Source organism: Pelodiscus sinensis, chromosome 7, assembly GCF_049634645.1.
Source record: "Pelodiscus sinensis isolate JC-2024 chromosome 7, ASM4963464v1, whole genome shotgun sequence".
NCBI classification, from domain to species: Eukaryota; Metazoa; Chordata; order Testudines; family Trionychidae; genus Pelodiscus; species Pelodiscus sinensis.
This window is the reverse complement of record NC_134717.1, coordinates 28122086-28147216: the sequence shown is the minus strand read 5'-3', so window position 1 is coordinate 28147216 and position 25131 is coordinate 28122086. Positions and strand designations below refer to the sequence as shown.

Below are 25131 nucleotides of genomic sequence, written 5' to 3'. Positions count from 1 at the left end.
GCTCAGCACTGCTTGCAGCATAAAACAGCCAACTTCCCCAGTGCTGGAAGATAAATCATGCCTGCTCTGGGTGTAAGTACACTGGAGGCAGGGCACCCTTCCCTGCACCTTGTCCCTAGTCTAGTGCTCCTGCACAGGGAGACTCCTGATTTGACCCACAGTGTCAGAGCAGTGCCCCTGCAATATACACATTGTTTCCTGTTCTTAGTTCTAGAACTTCCGTTGAGGATAGGAAGAGTGGGCGAGCAAACAGGTGTTGAGATATAATTTCTTAACTGCGCTGGGCTGGCGAGCAGCATGCTTTGTCTTAAAGTGTCCCATTCTTCTCAGAAAGGGCCGCCTCTATCCTGTGCTAGGTTACAAAGGGCCACGGGATGGGCCTGCATTTTCTGTGTAAAAGGATAAGTGATGATCATTTTAGTGCAAAGAATCCATTCTGTCCCAACTCATCCCTTTTCAAGGCAATGACACACCGTAAGTGTGTCTGGTTACAGTAATAGTAGCATCTAGTGTTCTCTTCCCTGTCATCCTGCTTGTGTTCTCAGAAATTCTGAGAGTTGTTCAACCCATCTAAAATTTATATTGGATAGGGTGTCTGGTGTGTTATGTTTCTGCCCCGTGAGTAATTTTCCATTGAATCATGTTGTTACAACGAAGGGAAGAAAGAAGATATTTCTATGGATGCTGTTCAGAGCACATTAACTAAAACAAAATATGCAAGTTCTGTAGTAGTAGTAACCAAAAAGATACATCAGGTCTAATTCATACTAGGTGTAAATGGAGTTAAATGGGGTCAGACCTGCTCACATTGCATCTGACTTTGGTCCAGGGCTGCCATTGCTGCTTGCACGTGTAACCCAGAGGCACTGAGACCACTGACAAGGGAGAACATGATGGCTTTTAGCTCATGCACTAGAGGCACATGGATTTAGTTCAGGGCTGAGCAATAAAAAAAGGCAGCCTGCAGGGCTATACCATGGCAGGCTGCCACCGCTATGCTTGCCAGCGCCTCCACAGGTATTAGAGGATTGCAGCTCCGGTTGGACACAAACCGCCATTCGTGGCCAACGCAAGCAGGAAGAAGCATTGCGGACTAGAATGTCACTTCCTGCTGCTAACATTGGTTGTGAATGGTGATTTATGGCCAACAAGAACTGTGATCCTCCAATACCTGTGGAGGCATAGATAAACGTGGAGGTGGGGGCCCACCAGGGACTAATCTTGTGGACTGGATCCAGTCCGTGGACCGGAATTTGCCCACCCCTGCTTTAGTCCCTAAAGTCACAGGTTCAATCCCTCCTTCTAACATCCAGGGTCCATACGTATAACACTACCAGTAGTGTTCACCATTCTTCACATCGGAAAAAGCATATATTTCTCCATTTGCAAAGAGCAACCTGCACTGTACTTAATTTATACTGAAGTAGATGTTGGGCCTCAAACCATTAAGTGCCGGGGGTCAAGCAATTTTTTTACTTTCATAACTAACACAGCAAGCCCATAGATGCCAGAACTATAAGCTAACAAAGCTAGAGGTACAGAGGCTCAGCCCAGGCAATCCGTGTCACAAATTAAGCCCTGAGTCTGCGCATATTTCACATGTGTGGGGTTTCCCCCTCATTTCAGCTATGTCTGTTCCTATCAGTTGTACTGAAGTGAGTGACTAAGTTAGATTGAAATAAATGGCTTGTCCCTGCAGTGTGAATGTCAGTGCTTAGCTAGCACATAATAGCACTTTATAATATGCGCAATGTCTGATATAACTCAGCTTTTGGTCCACATCCTGAGATTTTATTGAGATGAATTCCCAGTGACATTCAATGCCTGAGTAAGGATTGAACATAAAGGTCAAGATTTGGACTTGTAGCTGCCATGGGCAAAATTTCATTCACAGCCTATATCTTCACTAAACAGAAGATCAATGCTGCTATGATCAATCATTCAGGGTTCAATTTAGTAAGTCAGGTTAAGACTTGCTAAATTGAACTCAGAGGGCACCGTGCCACCCTTCCCTCTGCCCCCTCCCTCAGTCAGTGTCTGCTTCTGTGAGGAGTAAGGGAAGCCAACAGGAGCATTTGCTCTTGTTGGCCTCCCACTGTGGGGAGGTCAGGGAAACTTGAAACAAGGTACATCAACTCCAGCTATGTAATTAACATAGCTGGAGTTGCATATCTTGATTCGACATTCCCTTTTAATGCACACCTGGTCACAGAAATACACATCAGCTTTCCACTAAAGTCAATTGAACTGACTCGAATTTCACACAGTTTTTACTTCATTGAAGTTACCCCTGATTTGCACCACTGTTAAGAAGAAATCTGAAAGCCATCAAAAATCACATTTCTAATTTGTATGCTATTGAGAAGCAGTGTTATGAAACTGATTAGAACTGTACGTCTAGACATTATAAAAATATTTTTGTGTTGGAATATCTAAGTGCTTTCATTATCAATTGCTCATTAATTTTTCACTGGTGCTGTTCCTGCTGTATGCTAAGAATGCCCATCACTGCAGAATTCATTAAGCAGTAGCCGTCACTTTACATGGCTTAATGAAACAGGATCAGTAACAAGAATGTAGTTAAGATGTGCTAGTCAAATACAGTTTATTATTGTTGGGTGGTTGGGGTTTTTTTTCAATTTACACAAAAGCTCAAAAAGGGTGGACCTCTGTGTGCTCTAGGTGCTTCTGAAATCATTTAAAATATGTTGGAAATAATATCCCATCATAACTGAAGTGCAGCAGTACAATTAAGTAGCATCCAACATCAGCAAGCTAGGCAATTGGAAATCTCGTGTCCCCTCACCTTTCAGTAATTCTCCATTCTTACAGTTCCAGCTATGAAGTATGTTCTCTCTGGGTTCACCAGTATCCCTTAAGGAGGATAAGGAGTGAGGTGGAGGAAGCCAAATGTTCCTCCTTAATTTTGTTTGAGGGGAGGGCAGTGAGGTCCCAACAGTGGACTAACTGGGACCAGGTTGGGAAGAGGGACTGCTGACAGCAGCCTCCTAAATAGGTGAAAGTGACTAAGGAAATAATGGTGACCTTCACTGTACAATTAATTGTCCAGTACTCCCAAATATGTTAGAATAAAATTGCAGCTATAACTACACCATATCCATAGCTTCCCTTCTTTCTTATGGTATGGCTGGACATATCATAGTAAATATAAGGACATGAAAATACTAGCTATCTTCAATAGGTACTGTATTCTAAATAGATAAAGCTGAGGAGAGGTGATTTCTTCCTTGGTTCATTATAGTTCAGGAAAATCTACAGAAAAATCTTTACACACAAGACTAGAGAACACATGCAATAATATATACTGTAGAAAACTTTACACATGAGGCTAGTCAAGAAAATAAGCTGCAAAACAGCTCTTGTGCAAGAGGGGGTTTTTGTGCAAGAAGGAGCAGTGTAGATGTAGTGTCAGGGGCAACGCACAAGTGAGAAACTGCTATAGTATCTGAAGAAGGGAATCTTCAGTATGAATAGAGAGGTTATTTTACCTCTATATTTGGCACTAGTGCAACTGCTGCTGGAATATTGTGTCTAGTTCTGGTGTCCACAATTCAATAAGGATGTTGATAAAATTGGAGACAGTTCAGAGAAGAGCCATGAGAGTGATTAAAGAAAGCATGCCTTATCTATTTAGCTTAACAAAGAAGCGTTAAAGGGGTGACTTGATCACAGTTCATAATCTATTCAGGGAACAAATACCTAATAATGTGTTCAGATCAGAGGTGAAAGTAAGCGGGTGCACCTTGGTGCCCAGCTCCAGCAAGAGCTGGCAAGCTGCAGCAAAAACTAACAGGAAGCTATTTAAAGAGCTGGCAGGGACCTGGATTGCAATACGACAGTACCTCTAAGAAAATTTAAGTTACTTTTACTGCTATGTGCTCTTTAATTGAGGAGAGAAAGGTATAGCATGATCCAAGTTGAAGCTACACAAATACAGACTGGAAATAAGAGATACATGTTTGACACAGAGTAATTTACCATTAGAATCAGAAGATTAGAGTTGGAAGAGGCTTCAAGAGGTCATCTAGTCCAGTGTTTCTCAACCTTTTTCTTTTTTTAATAAAGTACCCCTATTAAAAAAAATAAATTATAAGTACCCCCTTTAAAAAAAATTATAAGTACCCCCAGTACCTACAGTTTTCAGACACACAATTTTTTTCCCCACCATTGCAACACATTTGTTTAAAGAACTTAATTGTAGCTGGGCAAGCAATGACATTTTTGGGTGTAAAAAGTGCAAAAATAATAAAGCGCTGTAAAACTCAAACCAAAAATTCAGTTTTCTCCAAATTTAAGTTGTTGACTTACCCCCCCCCCCCCGCCCCCCAGACTTCTCTTGAGTATCCCTAAGGGTATTCATAATACCACTGGTTGAGAAACACTGATCTAGTCTAAGCCCTGCTCAAAGCAGGACCAACCCCAACTAAATAATTCCAGCAAAGGCTTTGTCAAGCCTGGTCTTAAAAACCTCTAGGGTTGGAGATTCCACCACCTTCCTAGGTAACCCATTCCAGTGCTTCACCACCCTCCTAGTGTAATAGTTTATCCTAATATTCAACCTAGACCTCCCCCACTGTAACTTGAGACCATTGCTCCTTGTTCTGTCATCTCTCACCACTGAGGACAGCCTAGCTCTACCCTTTCTGGAACCTTCCTTTGTGTAGTTGAAAGCTGCTATCAAATCCCCCCCCCCTTCCTCCATTCTTCTCTTCTGCAGACTAAATAAACACAGTTCCTACAGCCTCTTCTCATAAGTTGTGTGCCCCAGCCATTTAATCTTTTTTTTTTTTTTTTTTTGCCTTTCACTGGACTTTCTCCAATTTGTCCACATCCTTTCTGTAATGACGGGCCCTAAGCTGGATGCAATACTCAAGGCGCGGTCCTTTTCTGCAGCTCTGCCACTGTAGGAAGTGCAGAACTCTGGACTTGTCCTTGTTGAATCTCATCAAATTTCTTTTGGCCCAATTCTCCAATTTGTGTAGGTCACTCTGGACCCTATCCCTACCCTCCAACGTATCTACCTCTTTCCTCCCCCCCGTTACTGTCATCCCCAAACTTGCTGAGGGTGCTATCCATCTCATCGTCCAGAACATGAATGAAGATGTTGAAGAAAACTGGCCACAGGGCTGACCAGACAGTTTTCTATTCACCTTATAGTCCATTCATCCAAGCCAGAGGCAAACAAAGCATTATTTCAGCTTTTTTCTACATTTTCTGTTACTAGGTTACCTCCCCCATTTAGTAAGCATCCCACACTTGTTGCTAACATACCTGTAGAAACCTTTCTTGTTACCTTTCACATCCCTTGCATGCTCAAACAATATTTTTACACTCCTCCCAAGTCATCTGTCCAGGTTTCCACTTCTTTTTTAATGTTTAAGCTCACCAAAGATTTCTCCATTAAGCCAAGTTTGTCATCTGTCATATTTGCCATTGGAACAATATACCAAGAGTCATGATAGATTCTCTATCACGGATCATTTTTAAATCAAGATAGGATATTTGTCTAATAGACATGCTCTAGGAATTATTTGGGGGAAGTGCTATACAGCTCAGTGGTTTGAGCAGTGGCCTACTAAACCCAGGGTTGTGAGTTCAGTCCTTGAGGGGGGTTATTTAGGAATCTAGGGCAAATCTGTCAGGGATAGTACTTGGTCCTGCCATGAGGATAGGGGACTGGATTCAATGACCTCTCAAGGTTCCTTCCAGTTCTACAAGATAGGTGTATCTCCATATATTATTATATTGTAGGCTTGGGTTGACATGAGCAACTGGACATGGCTGAGGCCTAAATTTTTGGGATTAGGTTGGTAAATAGATCAGCAGACTGGAAACAAATGCCTGTACTAGCTAAGATAAATAAAAACATCCAGGGAACCATTTACAGTGGAGATGATCAGGCTGAAACATAAGGTAAGGTAAGAGTAAGATGTGCATGAACAGTGTGTGTAATGCAGGGAATAGTACCTACAAAGTGACCGAGCCGATCTCCAAATAGTATAGTAAATACAAAAAAATCTGTAAATGTATATAAAGAAAGAGGATTTCTGTGTAACTTGAATTTGTAATATACCCTGCATCTACTGTCTGCATTTAAGTCTAATCAACTCAGCCTAGCATTGCTATATGCCCAGTAAAAATTCCTAACTCTAACCTCAAACTAGGTTCTTAAAAAGCCAAGTGATAAAAGGCCTTGAAAAAAGTCCCCAAGAGCCTGTGTATAGAGTAGGTCAGAATAGATGATCATAGTGATCCCTTCTGGCCTCGGAATCTATGTATCTATAAAAAGTTCTAAAGTAAAGATGGTTCTCTTAATGGAAAATACACTTCAAATAGCATCAGAGGGAAATTATTTCAATCCCCTGGCTTTCCCAAAGGGTCGGTCAGTTTTTACTCCTTCTCTCTTTCTGTTGCACATACACACACACATGTCATCCAGAAAGTTAATAAAGGAGCAAAATGGCTTGATACACTAAAGACTTGAGTGATTCCTTTTGTAATGTACATATTTCCTACCTGATTTTTTAATTGGTTGAGAAATTGTACTGTATTAGTATTCTGATTGTGCCACTTTTGATTATAAGAGTAAAACTATTTTGCTACTCAGCATGAGCAGAGTGGCAAAATCTGACGCTAAAACACAGGTGGGCAATAATTTTTTTGGGGGGGCACTCCAATAATTTGTTAAATGGTGGAGGTGTGGGGGATTTGGGATAGAGGTTGGGTGCAGAAGGGAGCTTGGGCTAAGGGATTGGGGTGCAGGATCTGGGAAGGAGTTTGGATGAAGGAGGAGATTGTGACCTGGGGCAACAGACTAGGGTGAGGAGTGGGTGCAGGATCTAGGGGGGAAGTATGACCTGGGATAGGAGTGCAGGGGTTTGGGTTGCAACCTGGGACAGGATATTGGGGTGCAGGGTCTGAGAGGGGGTTGTGATCTGGGGCAAGAGTGCAGGGATTTGAGGGGGGGGTTGTTTTGTTTTTGAATATGGAGATGCCTATCTCCTAGAACTGAAGGGACCTTGAAAGGTCATTGAGTCCAGTCCCCTGCCTTCACAACAGGTTGTGCCAGGGACAGCGGATTGATTTGTAAGGTTTGAGGGAACATGACCTGAGGAGAGGTATAGGAGAGGATGCAGTGTCTTGGAACATGTATGGCGACTGGAGCAGAGGTGCAGAAGGTTTGGTTTACATGGGTTAGGGGTGCAGAAGGGTTGGGGAGGGAGAGGCTGGGGTGCCAGAGGCAGGCTCTGGAGGGGAGACCTTACCTGGCTCCCAGCCAGCAGCCCAGAAAGAAAAAAATAAGGTTTTGTCCTAGATTTTTCCTGCAGTTCCTGACTGCTTTTTTCAAGATCAGTTTCACATTTTCTTCAGTTTCCTCCTTATTTCACAACGAGGGTAAAGGAATTCAATTTAGAATTCTGGTACTTTGCTCTTCTACGTATTTAGAATATTTAACAGTTTTCTTACTGAAAACAGTAAGAAATAGAGATTTATATTTTAGAGACAGTTACTCATTTAGAACCAGACTGTGCTACTCTTACTGACATGAAGACTTGTGTCAAAATAAGGATTAAATGAGACTTAAGTTATGCCTAGAATTTGTGCTGGGCCTTTACATAGGGATGAATTTCAGTTTGTAACAGGGTGGATGAACCAGGTTTTTTGGGTCTCTTTTTCTGGACACACAAAATTTCCACTAATGGGAATTATTTGCCATCCGCACCTTATTTAGAAGTCCATCAGATATGGAAAGATAGTCTTCTTTAAGTGGTGGCGAATGCTAAGAAACTCAGTTAGAGCTTCTATTGTTCTACTATAATTTACTGTCACAAAGGGAACCGTAACGTTCTGTTCCTACTGTTTTCTCCAACTACTTGTAAATATGAGCTGCCATCACACTTGTTCTCACATAATTTTGGCTTAATAAAATCATGTTCCCAGTCCAAATATTCTTCTATTTCTAGGGTGAGTGAGTCGCGGAAAAGACTAGCAGATTCCCATCCATAAAGGCTTGAAAAAAGGGTCTCTAAGCTCCCAAACTGAGTCACTGGCTAGCTGAAGGGGCACTCTGGCGCAGTGGCCTAAGTACCAGTTTTTCCAAAGTACAGTACCCATAAGCATCAAGGTGCATCTGTATGAGCTCCACGGCATTGCTGAGATGCAAGGAGCTCAAGCTCTGAGACAGTGGTGCCACCCCATAAGGACAAAGACAAATACCATATTGCTTCTGAAGGAACAACACCAAGAAAACCATTAGTACTGAGTGCAACAAAGCTCCCGTTTAGGAAATGCTCTCCACTTTCACAACCATCAATATCAACAACATACCATGAATTCTTCTCTGCGCTGCTGCATGAGCAGATGGTGCTGCGAGAAGTCTGGTACCGTAGAGATCTGACAGTTACTCAGTAATGATGCCCTAGTTCCAAACACATCCCGGTGCCCAGAATCACTCTCAACACTAGGACTGTACCACCAATTCTCTGGTCAGCATCACCGTTACCCGGTGGTGAGTCTGACAATGACCAGGAGGACATAATTTCCATGGCCTGTAATCGGGGTCTGATATCACAGTACAAGGGTCCTCCTCAGTTCTATCGAGATGACCCAGGATTATGTTATGAGCCCCTTTGGCTACTCCCAGTACCTGTGTTCTTCCTTCCCCAATTGCCATATTGGGATTCTTGGGTAACATACAGAGCCCATGTTTTGTAGGCATCTAATGTCTGTCAGCTGCAGATTCCTCTATAGTTGTAGTGGGCAAATACTGGCCTGTGAGCTGGATCTGGCCTGCCAAGGTTTAGCCCTTGGCGGGCCCCCACACCATTGTATTTACCTGCGCCCCCACAGGTATGGGGGATCACAGCTCCTTTTGGCTGCAGATCATTGTTCCTGGACAACGGGAGCTATGATTGCCCAGACTCAGGGAGGTGCAGGTAAATATAGCGGTGGCAGCCCACCAGGGGCTAACCCTAGTGAACTACCACTGTTGTTTTATTGCCCACCCCTGTTTTACAGGAGGTGCCAGATACACATCACAAGCTAGTGGATATTCTACACAGTTCCTCCTTGCCAAGTATTGCCCTCCCAGTTAATAAGGCGATTCTAGAATCTAGATCTTGCCAAAGTTATCTGGCAGATACCAGCCTTTATTGCACTAGCTGGGAAAAGAGCTGACAAAAATATTACACCCGTCCCAAAGAGGTCTCTGACACTGGAACTTTTTGGCTCAAGGGAGTGAAAAAACACCTGCCTGAGCATAGTAAGTTACATTGTTGTGGAAGAAAACCACAGTGTGAACCAGGCTACAAACTAGCACAGTTAGCTACTCCCCTTGTGGAGGTGGCTTACATAAAGTACTGCGAGATAGTTCTCCCAGCGCTTGTACTGTGGCTCCTCTTTCATAGACAAAGACTATGAGAACACTAGCTGTATATAAACTGCCCTGTTGGCAGCCAGAAAGTCATGAGAGCTGTGTGTTCTACATGCCTTTTGTGTTCAACAATAGACACACTTTGTGTGGCATAGAAGTGTCAGCAGGTCTGAGGTGGTGTATTGAAGAATTCGTGCTGATGCTTAAGTACTGTCAACAATGAATGAGTTCCTGGGGAAAAAAGAAATAATACTTGCAAAGGTGTCATCAATTTAAGATCAGGCACAGGGTCATCTGGACAAATAGATTTAAATGAAGGCAGTTAAGACAATTAAAAAACTTCATATGTGCTATAGACAGAATTCATAGCAGTGGATGTTTGAATAGTTATCTGTCCCGAACTACAGTAGTAATGCTAAGTCAATCTGTCATTGCTAATATAGCTGTAAATTACGTGTACTAGAGTAGAGATGTTCTTCAGCTGCACAGTTCAATTGCACATCAGAATTCAGAATCAGGATTTTGTTTGTCATGGAGATGTGTCAGCCCTAACGTTAAGATTCAGGTTTCCTCAGAGACAGAAGTTGTTACAGTTTATATTTTGGTTTAGGCCTGTCTCTTCCATTGGAAATATGGTGAAGAACCATTAATGGAGTCCTGCAACTTCAGGCAACCTGGCCCTGATCCAAAGCCCAATGGAAATAGCTGAAAAACTACTACAGTAAAACCTGTGTTATCCAGCACACCCGGGGATTAGGGCGTTCCAGTAACCTACAAATTCTGGTTATCTGAAGGGGGTGGGGGAGGTGAGAGCTGTGTGGGGCCTACGGGGGAGGGAGGCATGGGAGCCATGCGGGGGCAGGGATGTGGCATGCTGGGGGAGGGGGCCATGAGCCGCTGGGGGAGAGAATATGGCCTGGTGAAGGGGGGGTGGAAGACGGGGGGTGGGAGGCGGAGATGGTGGGGGTGGCCTTCCAGGGGGAGAGCCGCAGGGGGGGCTGGCCTACTAGGAGTGCCAGGAGCCACAAGGGGACAGGGAGTCGGGATGCTTGCTGCATGCTCGTCTGAGGAACGGTCCAGCACTTAAAGGGCCAGTTTCCTTTTTTGTTTTTGTTTTGCTTTTCCCGGCATCAGAAATTAGCCGGTTTCTACAGTTTTCCAGATGCTTAAGTTCCGGATAGCGCAGGTTTTACTGTACTGACATTTGTGAACTTTGTTTCAGGCTCTTTATTTTACTGTTTGTCATGCTTAAAACTAATGAATGTAGTTTTCCTCTGTAACCCCCCACTTCCACTCAATGTTATATCTAAAATAATTTGAATGGTCCTTTTCTATTCAAAATCTTCACATATGATTTGGATGATGGCATTGCAGTAGGCTTAAATAGTATTTGGTTGCTATTTGGGAAGAGTTGCAAGTGCTTTGGAAGACACGGTTAGAATTCAAAATGACCTGGACAAACTGGAGAAATGTTCTGAAGTAAATAGGAGAACGTCAATAAGGACAAATGCTTAAGAAAGAATAATCAGTTGCCCAAATTCAGAATGGAAAATGACTGCCTAGGAAGAAATACTCTAAAAAAGTATCTGGGGGTTATAATGGATCACAAACTAAACATGAATCAACAATGTAATACTGTTTCAAAAAAAGAGTTAACATTTTGGGATGTATTAGCAGGGGCATTGTAAATTAGTAATGAGAAGTAATTCTTATACTCTTTTCTGCACTGATGAGGCCCTCACTTGGAATATTGTGTCCAGTTCTGGGCAGCATCCTTTGGGAAAGTTGTGCACAAATTGGAGAAAGTCCAGGGAAGCGAAACAAAAATCATTAATGATCTAGAAAATGTGACCTGTGAGGAAAGATTGAGAAATCTGGTTTGTTGGATCGGGAGAAGAAAAGATGGGGAGAGGGAAATAACAGTTATCAAATATGTAAAATACTAGACATTAAGAAAAACTTTTTAATTATAAGTGTAGTTAAGCACTGGAGCAAATTACCTAGGGAGGTTGTGGAATTTCTGTCCACTGGAGATTTTTAACAGGTTGGAGAATCACCAGTCAGGGATGTTCTAGTTGTTATGTAGTCATGGCCTGGACAAGATGACCATTGAGATCCATTGTAGTTCAACATTCTGTGAACTTATACAGGTTGTACATCCCTTGTCCAGCACTGTTGGGACTTAAGTGGTCCCAAACCAGGGAGTTCGCTGGATCAGGGAAGGTCATGGTTCCCCTCCTGGCTATCAGCCCCACTCCCAGGTGCCATCCCCAGCCACTGGGTTCCACTATGGGCTCCAGCTAAGGCAGTGCTTCTTGCCTACAGCCCCACTGCTGCCAGTGCCAATTGGGGCTGTGCTCCCCACTACTGACCCAAGCTGCACTCCCCACCACTGACCCCATTGCCAAACTCCCCACTGATGGCTTGGGATGTGCTCCCAGCTGCTGGCTCCATTGCCGCTGGCTGGGGTTTTACTCCTGACCCTGGCTACCACCCCTCCCAGCTGGTCTCTCTGGTCCAGAAATATCTTTGGTTCTGCCAGAGCACAGATGTTCCCAATCCAGAGAGTACTGGATTTTAGAGTTTCAATCTGTAGTTATTTTGATCTTCCTCTTTTTCTTCCCATAAAGAAATACTAAACTAGTAATTTCTTGTTTTGAATAGGAAATGTTTGATGTCATTTTGGATGAAAATCAGCTTGAGGATGCATGTGAACATTTGGCAGAATACCTAGAGGCATACTGGCGTGCTACACATACCACCAGTACTACACCTATGACACCTCTTCTTGGAAGAAACCTAGGATCTACTGCACTTTCACCATATCCTACTGCAATCTCTGGATTACAGGTATGAATATGCATCTTGGCCCCCAGTCACCAGTACAGGTCAGTTTTATTCATTATCGAAAAACAGAATAATATGTTTTATAACCTATCCAGTATTTATTTCATTAATTACTATTTGCTGTTTGGAAGGTGCCAACAGCAAGAAAGCAAAATAGACCCACATATTCAACAGAAAAACATTTATTAATGGAGTGCACTGACTCTAACTAGTTTTGTTTTAATGGGGAATATAATACCCTAACTCCTTTTGGCATAAGAAATAAACTGAGATGTCTGGCACTCTGTCAAAGGCTATTTTAGCAATATAACAAAATTGCATCTTTTTATGTGAGTGCCATTAGAATTAAAGAGTCTTTCAGAATGAAAATAAGTATGTAAAATATTATAGCAGTTTTGCTGATAAAAATACTATAGTTAAGGCTGCTGATTTTATTCTGTTATAACCCAATTTTCACATGCTCATAACTTTTCACAACATTCATCTTGTGGGCCAAAACATTTCAGCAAAATCCCTTTCATCTGTCTGATTTCATTTAGTGTAAATAAAATACATTTTTTCCCATTGAAAAAAAATTCTGACCATTTTTTTCCACAGGGATAGCTCAAAAACGGCGAACTTTGAAACTTCAAACGTGGCATGTAAATAGTCCTTAATGAGAAGTACGTGCTTTACTAAGTTTGAAAAAAATGTTTTTGGAATAACAGTTATGAATGTTTGAAGATACAAGACCAGAAGGGAATGCAGTGAACATTTTCATTAATTATGAGAGTTTCAGAAAGCGTTTTGCTTGTGTATGTGACTTTTAAGGAATGTGTACTTGCTAATATGTGTCAGCAATAGAGCTGAGCAAATAATTTGAAATGCATAAGTCACCTGAAAAATTTAACCTTTGTTCTGCTCATGAAGTATTTGGAGGCAGATCATAATTTGTGAATAAAGCGATTCAACATGCAAATGGATTGATTATTCAAATGTATTTAATAAATATATAAAATTACTCTTTGTATGAATAGTGTAGTTGACTGCAGGTAGATAGTCTTTTGGTAATAATATTTTTCCACCAGGTAGTTTGATTCTGTTAGGCCACATAAATTGTGTGGTATTATTTTCCCTGACTGAATGAGTGCATATGCACTTCTGTCATTAGTAATCCCATAAACAATTGTAAAATGTTATTTCCATGCTCACTCAACTTTTACATTTCAGTTTGCCATCCATTCATGTCCGTAAAATGCCATCTCTTGAATGTACACCTGAGCAAACCCAAAAGGAATGTGTACATAGCCAAAGCAAATTCATTTAAATAATTATCCATAGCATCCTCCCCCTCCCCCCAATTTATTTACCTATGATCATTAGGCACTGATAATGACAGTGACATGGTACACCACTTACCCAGGGAAAACTTACACTGAAAATAAAAATTACCCCGTGCAAGGAGCCAGCAGAAGGTCTATGCCAGTAGTCCCCAAGTTTTCGTGGCTGCCGGGCGCCCGGGGGCGGGGCCGCTCACATGTCCCACGCACGGGGGCGGGGCCGCCCACTCGCCCTGCACCCAGGGCCAGCACCGCACACGTGCCGCACGCCTGGGGCAGGGGCCGCCCACACACCCTGTGCCCTGGGCTGGCACCGCGTATGTGCCGCGCGCCGGGATTAGGGCCAGCCCAGATGTTTTGGCAGGCGCACATAAATGCCCCGGCAGGCGCCATGGCACCCGCGGGCTCCGCGTTGGGGACCACTGGTCTATGCCTTGTCCCTTAATACCCCCATTAGCCAAATTATGAGGTGATAGCTATGATGGTGATAGCTATATGCCAAAGAGGTAAATTTCACCCTGAATTCATTATGCCTGAGTAAAGACTGCGGATTTGATTGACAGTGACATTTAAGTGCTTCAGCTCATTTAGAGAGTTGGGTTGATGTGGTTGTGTCACATTAAGGATTTACATTATCTTAAGTGCGTATGCCTTATACCACTTTCAAGGTACTTGCCACCTAAAGAATTATATCAGTTAAAGTGTTTGACACCATAAGGTGACTGAAGTACTTATATAGACTTTAGGAATTAAAGTAGTTTAGGTGTTTATGCTACACTAAATATTTACTGTAACACTCTAAGCCCTTATGACTTTTTTTCTTGTCTTTATCAGTTATACTGCCTTTAAATGCAGGAAATCGCAAACTCTGTTTGAATGAAATACAGAGGTGTACATTTATGCACACAAGTCCAGGAGAAACAAAATTGAAGACCTCACACTCAACTTTAATTTTGTAGCATTGCATATATTTATTTTACTTGCTTATATTGTATAAAGATAAACTAAAGCTCAAGATACAAGGTGCAATGCAATTTAGAAATATGTAACATTCAAATTGAGCTTATATCAAATATTAACCTTATGCACTTGCAACCCACATTGTGTACAGATTTTTGTCACCATATAGGGGCTCAACCACACACAAAGATGGAATCTGCAAGTTACAGCTAATAGACTTAAGACCTTTGGCTCAAGTGGTGGAAGGTCAATGTTTTTAGCTCTGCCGTACCCAGTTTTGAACTAAACTGATCAAGCGAGGCTGGATATGCGTTATGATACAGTCCAGCATGATGAGATAACATCTTATATTTTGCACAACACCTACAAATGTTAATTCTCATCAAATATAATGAGTAGTTCTGTGGCACCTTAGATACTAACAAATATATATGTAGTATCATAAGATGAGCTCACCTGAAGAAGTGGGGTGTGCCCATGAAAGCTCATTATACTATTCATATTTTTGTTAGTCTCTAAGGTGCCGTAGGACTAAGGATGTTAAGAAGTGGGTAATTAATCATGTAGTCAGTACAATTTGTATGCACTGCACAGTTAGTTGATAAGGGGAGGTACTCCATCCCGGCCCGGCTTGCGCTGGGTCCAGGAACTACCCTGTTGCAATTCTGCAATTTAAATATAGTAGGAGCCAGGCCCACAGGCAGCCTGGCTCCTACTACATTTAAACTGCAGAGCTGCAGTGGGGGTAGGTCCCAGACCCAGCCTGCACCAGGTCCCAGACTACCGCGCCTCTGAGTTTTCAGTGTAGTAAGAGCTGCTCAGTTCTTACTACATTGAAAATGCAGAGCCGCAGCAGAGATAGGTATCAGACCCAGCACAAGCTGGGACTGAGATGGGCTTGCTCAGTCCCAGCTCATGCTGGGTCCAGCAGCCTCTGTCCATAGGGGGTCCCATCTCCCCATTGGAACCCCCCACAGATCGATAAGGGCTGCTTGCAGCAAGCCTGGGCCCTCTGTGGGCAGAAGCTATTTCACAGCAGCATCCTCTGCCCTCCCCCCGCACCATGGAGATGGTGCTAGGGTGGAACTGGCTTTTGAGATGGCTCCCCCACCAGCACCAGCTCCTGTTCCCACTCTTCCGTCCCGCTTGCTGCCTCTGATACAGAGGCAGCAAGGGGGCAGAAGCAAGTGGTCGACTACTCAACTAGTTGCCTACATCCCTACACAGGACTACTCATTTTTAAAGTTACAGACTAACATGGCTACGCCTCTGAGACTTCTTCACATATGTTCCACACTGCCAAGAGGTGAAGAGATTGAGATCAGAATAATAATACAAGTATATCTCTGTATCCAATTAAGAAAAGAGCGTATATTACAAATTAACTGGGGGAGGGACATGATGCATTCACAAAGATAAATTGCCACGATGTTGTAGATGTTAGGCTAAGGAGTTAAATAAGACCTATTGACCAAAAATAAAACTCTGATTAGCATATGGACAATATAATGAGATTAATTAAAAAGAGGTGAAATAAAAGCCTGGCAATGGAGGAGGTCCTTGCCATAATAGATATTATTTAAACAATGTGGAATAACAAAAATGTTTCAGATAACATAATACTTGGCTCTGAATTATAGAGTAAAATAAATTAGGTCATAAAGGTGAAAGGTAGACCTCTACCAGAAAAGTTTCCTAGATTAGATACCATAAGAAAAAAATTGTGAGTTGAGAGGACTATACAGTCGAATCTGTATGGATATCAATCTCAGATCAAACATAGTAGTAGCATTTCATTATAAGCCTTTGGAGCAGAAAAAGGATATGGAATGCACAATGATGAGAGAAAGAAGAGTCAGCTAAGTTGGTGCTTCATCAACCTTTTGAATTTCTGTTAAAGATGGTTGCGTGGAGACATGAGAGAGTAACAGTGGTAACAATGGACTGTATGTGATGTCATGGGATGGAATGTTGTTTTCTCTATATGAACTGTTGCATCATTGCACCATTTTAGAGGCAATAATGTGAACTAATTTTGATCATATGACCACACATAGCTAGATATTAACCAATCACAATGGAAACATAAGGCCAACAAAGGCCAAATCCCTATTTTGTAAATAATTTTTGTGAAGGAGTTTCTGTGCATGTTATTTGAAATCTTTATTATGTTTTAGTTATAAAAATCACTGAGGGTATGTCTACACTACCACCCTAGTTCGAACTAGGGTGGTAATGTAGGCAACCAGAGTTGCAAATAAAGCCCGGGATTTGAATTTCCCGGGCTTCATTTGCATAAAGCCAGGCGCCGCCATTTTTAAAAATGTAGCAGACATTTTAAAATGGCGGCGCCCGGCTTTATGCAAATGAAGCCCAGGAAATTCAAATCCCGGGCTTCATTTGCAACTCCGGTTGCCTACATTATCACCCTAGTTCGAACTAGAGTGGTAGTGTAGACATACCCTTAGCAACTAACTACTTCTGCTATGTTTCATGTAGAGTATTTGGTCATACACTATTAGTTCGTAGCTTAAAAATCTTTAAATAATGCATAATGAGCTGCACCTTTTCTGAAAAAACAAAAACTCTTTTTCAGAAACTTTCTATAAAATGCACTGATTCATCATGAATTTCTAAAAGGAATCAAAATACAAATGTGAATGTTGTGTTCATGATTGGGGGAAGAACTGACAAACAATTATGTTCTGAATTGATCTACTAGTCAATTCTTACTGAAAGTGCTCTGTAAAATTTTATAAGATTGCATATAAGAATATCATAAAAATACATTGTATTATGCTGCATTTGGTCTATCAGTTTTGGAAATCAGTCCATTCTCACACCCATCTCCCATCACAAATAAATTTTAGTATTAAAAAGGAATCACAAAAGTGGATGGATTCTGAAGAACCTCGAACTGAGGCTCACAACTAACTTACAAGAAGTGAAGTAGAATTCTGTCTGTATTAATGCTTGCATTCTTTGACATTTTTAGAGCCAGCGTATGAGACATAGCAACCACTCTACTGAGAACTCTCCAATTGAACGAAGAAGTCTAATGACCTCTGATGAAAATTATCACAATGAAAGGGCTCGGAAGAGCAGGAACCGCTTGTCTTCCAGTTCCCAACACAGCCGAGATCATTACCCACTTGTGGAAGAAGAATACTCTGACTCTTACCAGGACACTTACAAACCACATAGGAACCGAGGATCGCCTGGAGGATATAGCCATGATTCACGACATAGGCTTTGAGTTTAAGAACTTGGGAAAAATAGTATTCATTAGTTGACAACTTGCCATAACATACATAGAAAAAACAAATCATCTTAATTTAGCAGATGTAACATGGTTTTACTGTAGTTACTAGTTGATGCTTTAAAAAAACAAAGAGGAGGAAGAAATTCACCAGACCCTGATGTTTAGGAGGAAATTAGCTTGCCCAGCCGTACTGGATTTTTTTTTTAGTACAGCATTTGCATATATAACGGTACATTTTTTTCCTTGTTAGATATTAAACACATCTGTTTGTAATTTAGGGTACTTATCTCAAGGCACATATGAAACAATTTCCAGTGCTGGAAATTCCAAATGACCAGTTCCAGTTGGAACCAATTTATAAACCAATTCTTGTTGGAATTTGGGTGAACTGACTGGAAAGTCGACTTGAACAAGTTGCAATCAGTTGAAAAAAATGCAGATGAAGAAATAGAAAATTACTAAACCACTATCAGCCAAAAATCAGCTGCCATATTTGTTTGCTGGAAGCTAAATTTACACTCAAGATTAGAATAAAAACATTTTAATGTATATTCACATTTCCAGAATGGCTTTTTTCAGACTTACCAAATGTAAACTGTTTCTCGTGCCAAATATCACAAATTAATGCAGCAGTTACAAAGTACTTTCCATTTTGAATATTTTTTTCTCCTGACACGTATGTTGCAGCAACATTTTTTCTTTTGTTTAGTCAGTATTGATACTTCTGTTGTCATCAGCAATGGTGATATGAATTTCAACAATATGACTGCACCCCGTCACACCTGCACATGAGCAACAGTAAACAAAATGTCTTGCGGCCCTATATGGAATCCTGATGGGCTGCATGTTGCTCACCACTGATATATGGAAGAGACTAGTAGGAGTATGAATAAATCCAAGCCTGGCAGGAATGATGAGAGTTTGAGAATACGTGGCTGCTCTTTCTTTGATTCATCAACACAAAATCAAACAGGAGAGATGTGATGCTTTTTCTCCCATTCTCAATGTTCTGCCTTGTTAAATTGAAATTGATCCATTCTCCCAACCACTCATGTATGGCAGATACTGTACTTACATTTCCACACAATTGAGTATCTTCACATTACATTTTTCAGTCTCCATCTTCAAATGTCTGAAAATTCCAGCATCACACAAGAACCCTCGATAACCAAATCCTTTAAATTGTATTGGTAAAAGCAGATTTTTTTCAAAACACCAGTAAATTCTAAAGCAAAGATGCAGCTTGCAATAAAAACAGAATAGAGTACTCCAGAAGCTCTGTTCACTGTAAAATTATAGAGCTGACATTTTAAATTCAAATAACTAAGATAAAGTCTTTGGAGATTTTGCTGCCTTACTTCTAATGAACAGTGCTCTTCACCTACTAACTCTTCTGTTTTTTTAAATGGATACATTTATGTAATTAGACCTTATGTCTTACATTATCAGTGAAGCCTTATATCCAATATGATTGAAATAATTATTGTAATTGACCATTTTATACAACACACTGGTGTCTTTAAGCATAGACTCTTTCTAAAATATCTGAGACACTGCATGCATTTTCTAAAATTGACAGAACTATGTGTAAAATATTATTTTATGCTGGTTCGGGTCAAATCTATTTTTTGAAAATGAAAGTAATTTCCCTTTTCTCTTCCCAAAGTCTCCTGAATGGTAGGCTATAAAAGCATGCAGCACTAAACAAATTTCCTGAACCTTATGATGTCTTTTGCTTTTTGGACCAATTAACGAAGATGCTATTGATATTTCCCCCCGCTAGTGATCCTGAATATCTTCTTGGTGATGACAACTAGAAATGTAGTTTATTGCATTTCTGGTACAACCAAAAATAATACATGTCTCTAGCAGTGAAAGGTAGTAATGCAGCTGGCTTTTTGGACAGGTTTTACTGCATAAAAGAAGCCTTGAATGATCAGTCACTAGGTGATTCAGTTGGGCCAACTGTCAACAATTAAAACATAAAATATCTGCATCCACTGGAGTAATAAAGTTAAGAAGTAACCTATTGAGTCAGTTCCTGTTGCCCTTTTTCCAGCTAAGCACCTATTGATCTCAGTGGGAGTTTGGCCTGAGGAACTAATGCAGGATCAGCTTCCAAAGTGATGGCATGTGCTGCCACTTCTAATATTTTATGCTATAGCACAGTGGAACATTCTCCAGTAATTTTTATATGTCTTTGTTACACGTACAGCACACATCTGCATGAGAAGGAAGGTATTGGGCAAAACATTATAAGCTTTGACAGTTTCTTTTTTGTGCGCATTAATGTATTAATTGCAAAGAATGCACTGAAATGTATAACCCTAGATTAGACAGTGGTTTATCTTTATTCTGTAGTAGCATTAGGGATCAAATCATTAGCTGCTTGAAGATATTTGTATTTTATGACAGGTAGCTGCAACATCACTAACATTTTTCTAGTAAATGAGATTACTGCTTTTTCATTTGAGACACAAAAACGTCATTTATTTTTAAAGCTTTTTGGAGCCTTTTTTTAAAGTCTTCCATGTCATGCTAGTAAAGGGAAAGATCCACACAACACACATGCACAAAATCCACCAATTGCATCATCTGAAGTGCCAAAAACCACTTTTGTTTAATGTTCTTATGAAACGAATCTGTTGAAAGGAGTCATTTATAATGTCTTGAAGGAAAATTTTGAATGTTTACCTTAATTCTGTGGGTTTATTTTAAGTTTACCTTCCTTTTTTTGGTATGATTTGTATCCTCTTGTTCTATTATTTAAATATCACCAAAGTTTGCTTATCTTGTTTTGCTTTTGTTTTGCAGGGAGATATACTCTTAAGGTCCATGTTTATATAAAATACATTTCATTGTGGGTAAATGCTATTGGGAATCTTTCTTTTAAAATATTTTTAAGAGACAAGAAATATAATAAGAGCTGCAATTATGCTTAAGGCCACTTAAATGCATAGTATAATCCATGTATTAGAACTTCTACAATGTTAGCCAGCCATCTTGTGTGGGTTTTTTTTTCAATGCAATGGCTTTATGTGAAGTTGTGAAATTAATGTAGTCCTGAATGATTAATAAGATTAATTTTCCAATCCTGCTATAATTTCTCATGATGATTATATCCTGATTATAGTAATGTTCAGGATTCTACTGCTAAGCTCCAGTATATATATAGAAGTATTTATTTAGAAATGTTTATAAAATATTGATGGTTCTTTGCTATTTTTATATGTTTTTATTTAAAACATTTGGGGTTAATGATAATTTAGACAGCAGTAGCCTATGCTGATATGACCGTCTCAGTGACACAATTATCTAAAGGCAGTATGCTTCAATGCATTCATTTGCCTGACTATAATTGAAGAACAAATTAATTTAAAATATGGCACATATTTAGAGGAATTGTAATTGTTCCCTTTGAACTTGAATTAATATTTTTTAAATTTTACAGATATTTTTCATCTCTTTTACTATTTAACTAGTTGAACATTTTCCCCAATGGACAGGCAAATGTAAGTTGGATAAATTTTCTGACTGATAATTAGGAAATTATTGGTTTAAAAAAAATTAGGAAATATTTTTAAATTATTGATTTAAAAAAACCCGAAAAAACTACAGCTCTTTTACAGTAATTTTAAACACTGTGGGCCATATCATGTCATCACTTTGTAAACAAAACTTTCTATTGAATTTAGTGAATCATTCTGCTTAGAAATCCAGGTTTATTATGGCCCCTGGACTTAGATTTTGCCCTGCAAAGTTAGTTTCCTGTTGAAGCCATTGGAAATTGTGCCCTGACTACTTATTTTTCTTCTTAGTTTAGCAAGAATAGTTTTTATAGCAATAGATTTTGCTTTTTATGCAACATCTTTGCTAGAGAACACTGAACCTGATCTTGCATATTTCTGACTTACACTGATGAAGGCAACTATAAATCAGGTGCGTATGAGATTAGAAAAATTTCCAGTCTCTTCAGTAAACACATTACAAGAAATCATATTCAGAATGTTAGTGTTGGTTTTGCTGCAAGTGGAAATACACTTGACTCTGGGCTGGTCTACCCTACAGTTAGGTTCACATAAGACAGCTATAATCATCCTCATTATTTCAGTGTCTACATTAGAGCCTTCCTCCCATTGATGTAAGGACCCTACTACACCAACATAATAACTACACCTCCACATAGGGCACAAGGTCCATGTAGTTAGGGAATGCCATTTCTGTGTAGATAACTGTGTCCCTTACATCTTCTGTCTTGTCAATTTCACAGCAGGACCTGTGAAACTGACAAAGCCCCTGCTCTCCTGGAGAGCTGCGTGGCTGGACTCTGCTCCTGGCTAGGAGCCAAAGTGAGAAGCCTGAGTTTCCCCTGCCTGCACCATGCCAGAAGCCCGCCAGCCTTAACAATTGACAAGGCTGCCTGGCTCCCAGCTGGAATTGGGCAGAGGAAACAGGAGGGTAAGAAGGGTAGGTGGATTCTGTCCCCTGGTAGTGAGAGGAGCAGGGTGGCTTCTTCCCATTCCTGGCAGGGAATGGTGGCTGCGAATCCCCAAGCACATTGTCTGCTCCTAGAGAAGAATGGAAGTGGGTTGTGCATTTAAGAAGTCTTTGGCACCTTCCCCCTCTACTCCAAGCAAGGATGGCAGAGTCTGTGGAGAACCCTGCTACTTGTGGGCCAGCCAGACTTCTGACAGGAAGTTGCCTGTGGAGCTGAGAGATTCAGCTGCCAGCTCCCCACACAGCCTTCTTAGTTTAGTGGACGTGTTCCTGCTCAAGACATGCATCACTGACCCAAGGTGGGTAGCGGGGACATGCATCACAGCAGTAATTACTGTGGTGGCTGTTAAGTTGACCTAATATAGGTCAGCTTAGGTTTGTAGTATAGACATATCCTGCATTTTCCTCTAGCTTTTAAAGCTCCTGTTACAACTGATATTTGGGCATTCCACCCTTTCTTTGCTCCTTGCTTTTTGAGCAATGATACCAAGTAGGGAGGCAGGTAATTGCAAGAACAAGAAACTACTGGAGACTGAGTGCTTATAGCAGTTTTTTTCTCTGCCACAAGCTATCTGCTGCTATAGAAGTGCAAGATAATGGTTGTTACCATAGGGGTGCACGAGTCCATAACTTCAAGTTAGTTTCAGACTACATTTTCAGAATCCACCTTGGCCTCAATTTCACATTCTTCTTTGAATTTCCCTGCTGCTCACAATCTCACTAATGTTCCTTGGTATCCTTTTCAGAAGCACACACTTAATAGTCAACATTATTTTATTGTATAGTTATTTGAGTAAACCAGGGCTGTTGCCTAGTTGCTCAGTCCATTTGCTTTATATAGGAATAAATTAAATCTAACCCTTGCTCATATATTGATTTTTGGATTCAGCAATCATGAAACCTGGCCATCACACCGGGCGCGTCTAGACTACCTGCGGCTTCTGAAAGCAGATATGCAAAGTAGATGCAATTTGCATATCTTCTTCCAATCCCTTTTTTGGAAGATGTTTTTTTTTTTGAAAAAAGAAAAGCAGTCTAGGCGAGATTGTTCATGCAAAAGCTCCCTTTTTTTTAAAGAACCCTTATTCCTCAAAAAATGAGGTTTACAGGGTTCTTTCAAAAAAGGGGGATTTGCACAAAACCCCCTGAAAAAACCTCTTCAGAAAAAGGGATTGGAAGAAGATATGCAAATTCGCACCTAATTTGCGTATCTTCTTTCAGAAGCCGCGGGTAGTCTAGATGTAGCCACCATGTTGTTGGTGTATTGTTTTAAAGCTGAGTACACATCCTGACCAGTGAATGAAAAATTGGATGAAAAATTGTGTACAGTAGAATCTGATTTATGCAGACTTCAAAACCCTGTTGGTTGAAATTGGGTTATGTTTCCCAGCTTGCATGATTCATTTGGATAAATGGGTTCAGCCATAACCTATTTTGCTCCAGTAATCTGTCATTTCTTTAAAAACTAGTTCAGCTGACAGTAATGGAGCTACAAAATAGTTACCTAGCTAACTCCAAATTTGGTGACGTTATCTCCTGCTATCTTTATATTGTATTGACAAAAGGGAACACATTTTAAGAGTAATCATCCATTTTAGCCTTGTTCTATGATTATTTAAGCCCAACATACTCTATGTAGAAAAAGAATGGTACATTTTGATAATATCATAGAAAATATCTAAATGAATGAATTTGGACAAAGGGCTGTAAACTCTACCTAGGATCAAAAGTTTGTTACAAATAATGGAAGTGAACATATTTTTCTAATTTGTGGAATATGCTTATGTATACTCCTTTCTTCAATTCTTGTGATCTAAGTGAACTGTTTTGGGAGAAGACAGAAATAATAATGATAATAAACTTAAGAGTTTAGAATTCTTTTTAGGTACATCTAGTAGCTATTTTCTTTGAAATTATGGTGGCCAAGGTCAGAACAAACATTGACACCGCTTGGCTCGGGCTTAGTGCTGCATAGTAGAATTGCCTTTTTGTACTGCCACTACGATTCTTTAGCAATGAGCTACTGTTTGTACTTTCTAGGGCTGGATTCTGCAAATGCTTACTACTGACCATAATGCTTAGTAATGTTAAGCCCAATAATAAGCATTTGCAAGTTCTGGCTAATAATGTTGCATACTGTTTATCATATGCCTTACAAATATTTTCTGGGACATTATTAAAACAAGAGCATTCTGTTGCCAAAATAACCCTTTGTTATTACTTCTCTGTATTAGTACTAGAAAATAAGTAATGTAGCAAGAAATTATATTGTACAGTACAAAATTATAGTATATATTTTTTGCCAATAATAAAAAATAGAGCAAGGAAAAAAGCACATTTGTAATAGCACAAATTTACAAGAAATCCATTGTTACATTTGCCATTGCATTTTTGAAAAAGTAGGAACATTGTTGATCCAGTTTCAATGGATTTACTGCACTTTCCATTGCTTAACTTGCTGCCTGACACTTCTCCAGCAATTTTTACAGCCTTGCAATTTACATATGTAATTTGATTTTTCCATGGAATTATATTCTCTTTAATGTGAACTCAGTAAAAAAAAAATCTTTTAAAATTAGACCATTTGTTGCACTCATTTCTGCTCCCAAATTTTGAACCCATATGACTATAAAGGAGGTCTAAATTATTGCTAATTTATAATTTTTTGCATAAATGACTGAAGAATATACCACTAATCATATTTGTAGACCAAGATCTATAATGAAAATTTCCCTAACAAAATGACAATCTGGGGCTATAAAAGCATTTTTGCTTTTGCATACTATAATGCTATTGGGGAGAGGGGTTGATACGTAAAAGCTACTAAAGGGTTCATGCTAGCCCACTTAAAA

At 40.2% G+C, this 25131-nt stretch overlaps 1 protein-coding gene across 5 annotated transcripts in view; it reads left to right on the top strand.

Moving 5' to 3' along the window:
* The window catches only part of CACNB4 (calcium voltage-gated channel auxiliary subunit beta 4), a 218361-nt gene extending 193487 nt beyond the window's left edge, over positions 1-24874 (top strand). For 4 of the 5 annotated variants that reach the window (XM_075933403.1, XM_075933401.1, XM_075933402.1 and 1 more), the window contains 2 exons: positions 12059-12244; positions 17516-24874. In XM_075933403.1, coding sequence (XP_075789518.1) covers positions 12059-12244; positions 17516-17776 — 447 coding nt within the window. In that variant the 3' untranslated portion in view covers positions 17777-24874. Of the gene's footprint in view, positions 1-12058; positions 12245-12838; positions 12904-17515 lie in introns of all 5 variants that reach the window. The other variant, XR_012905162.1, reaches the window with a different exon arrangement.
* Positions 24875-25131: the final 257 nt, after the last annotated feature.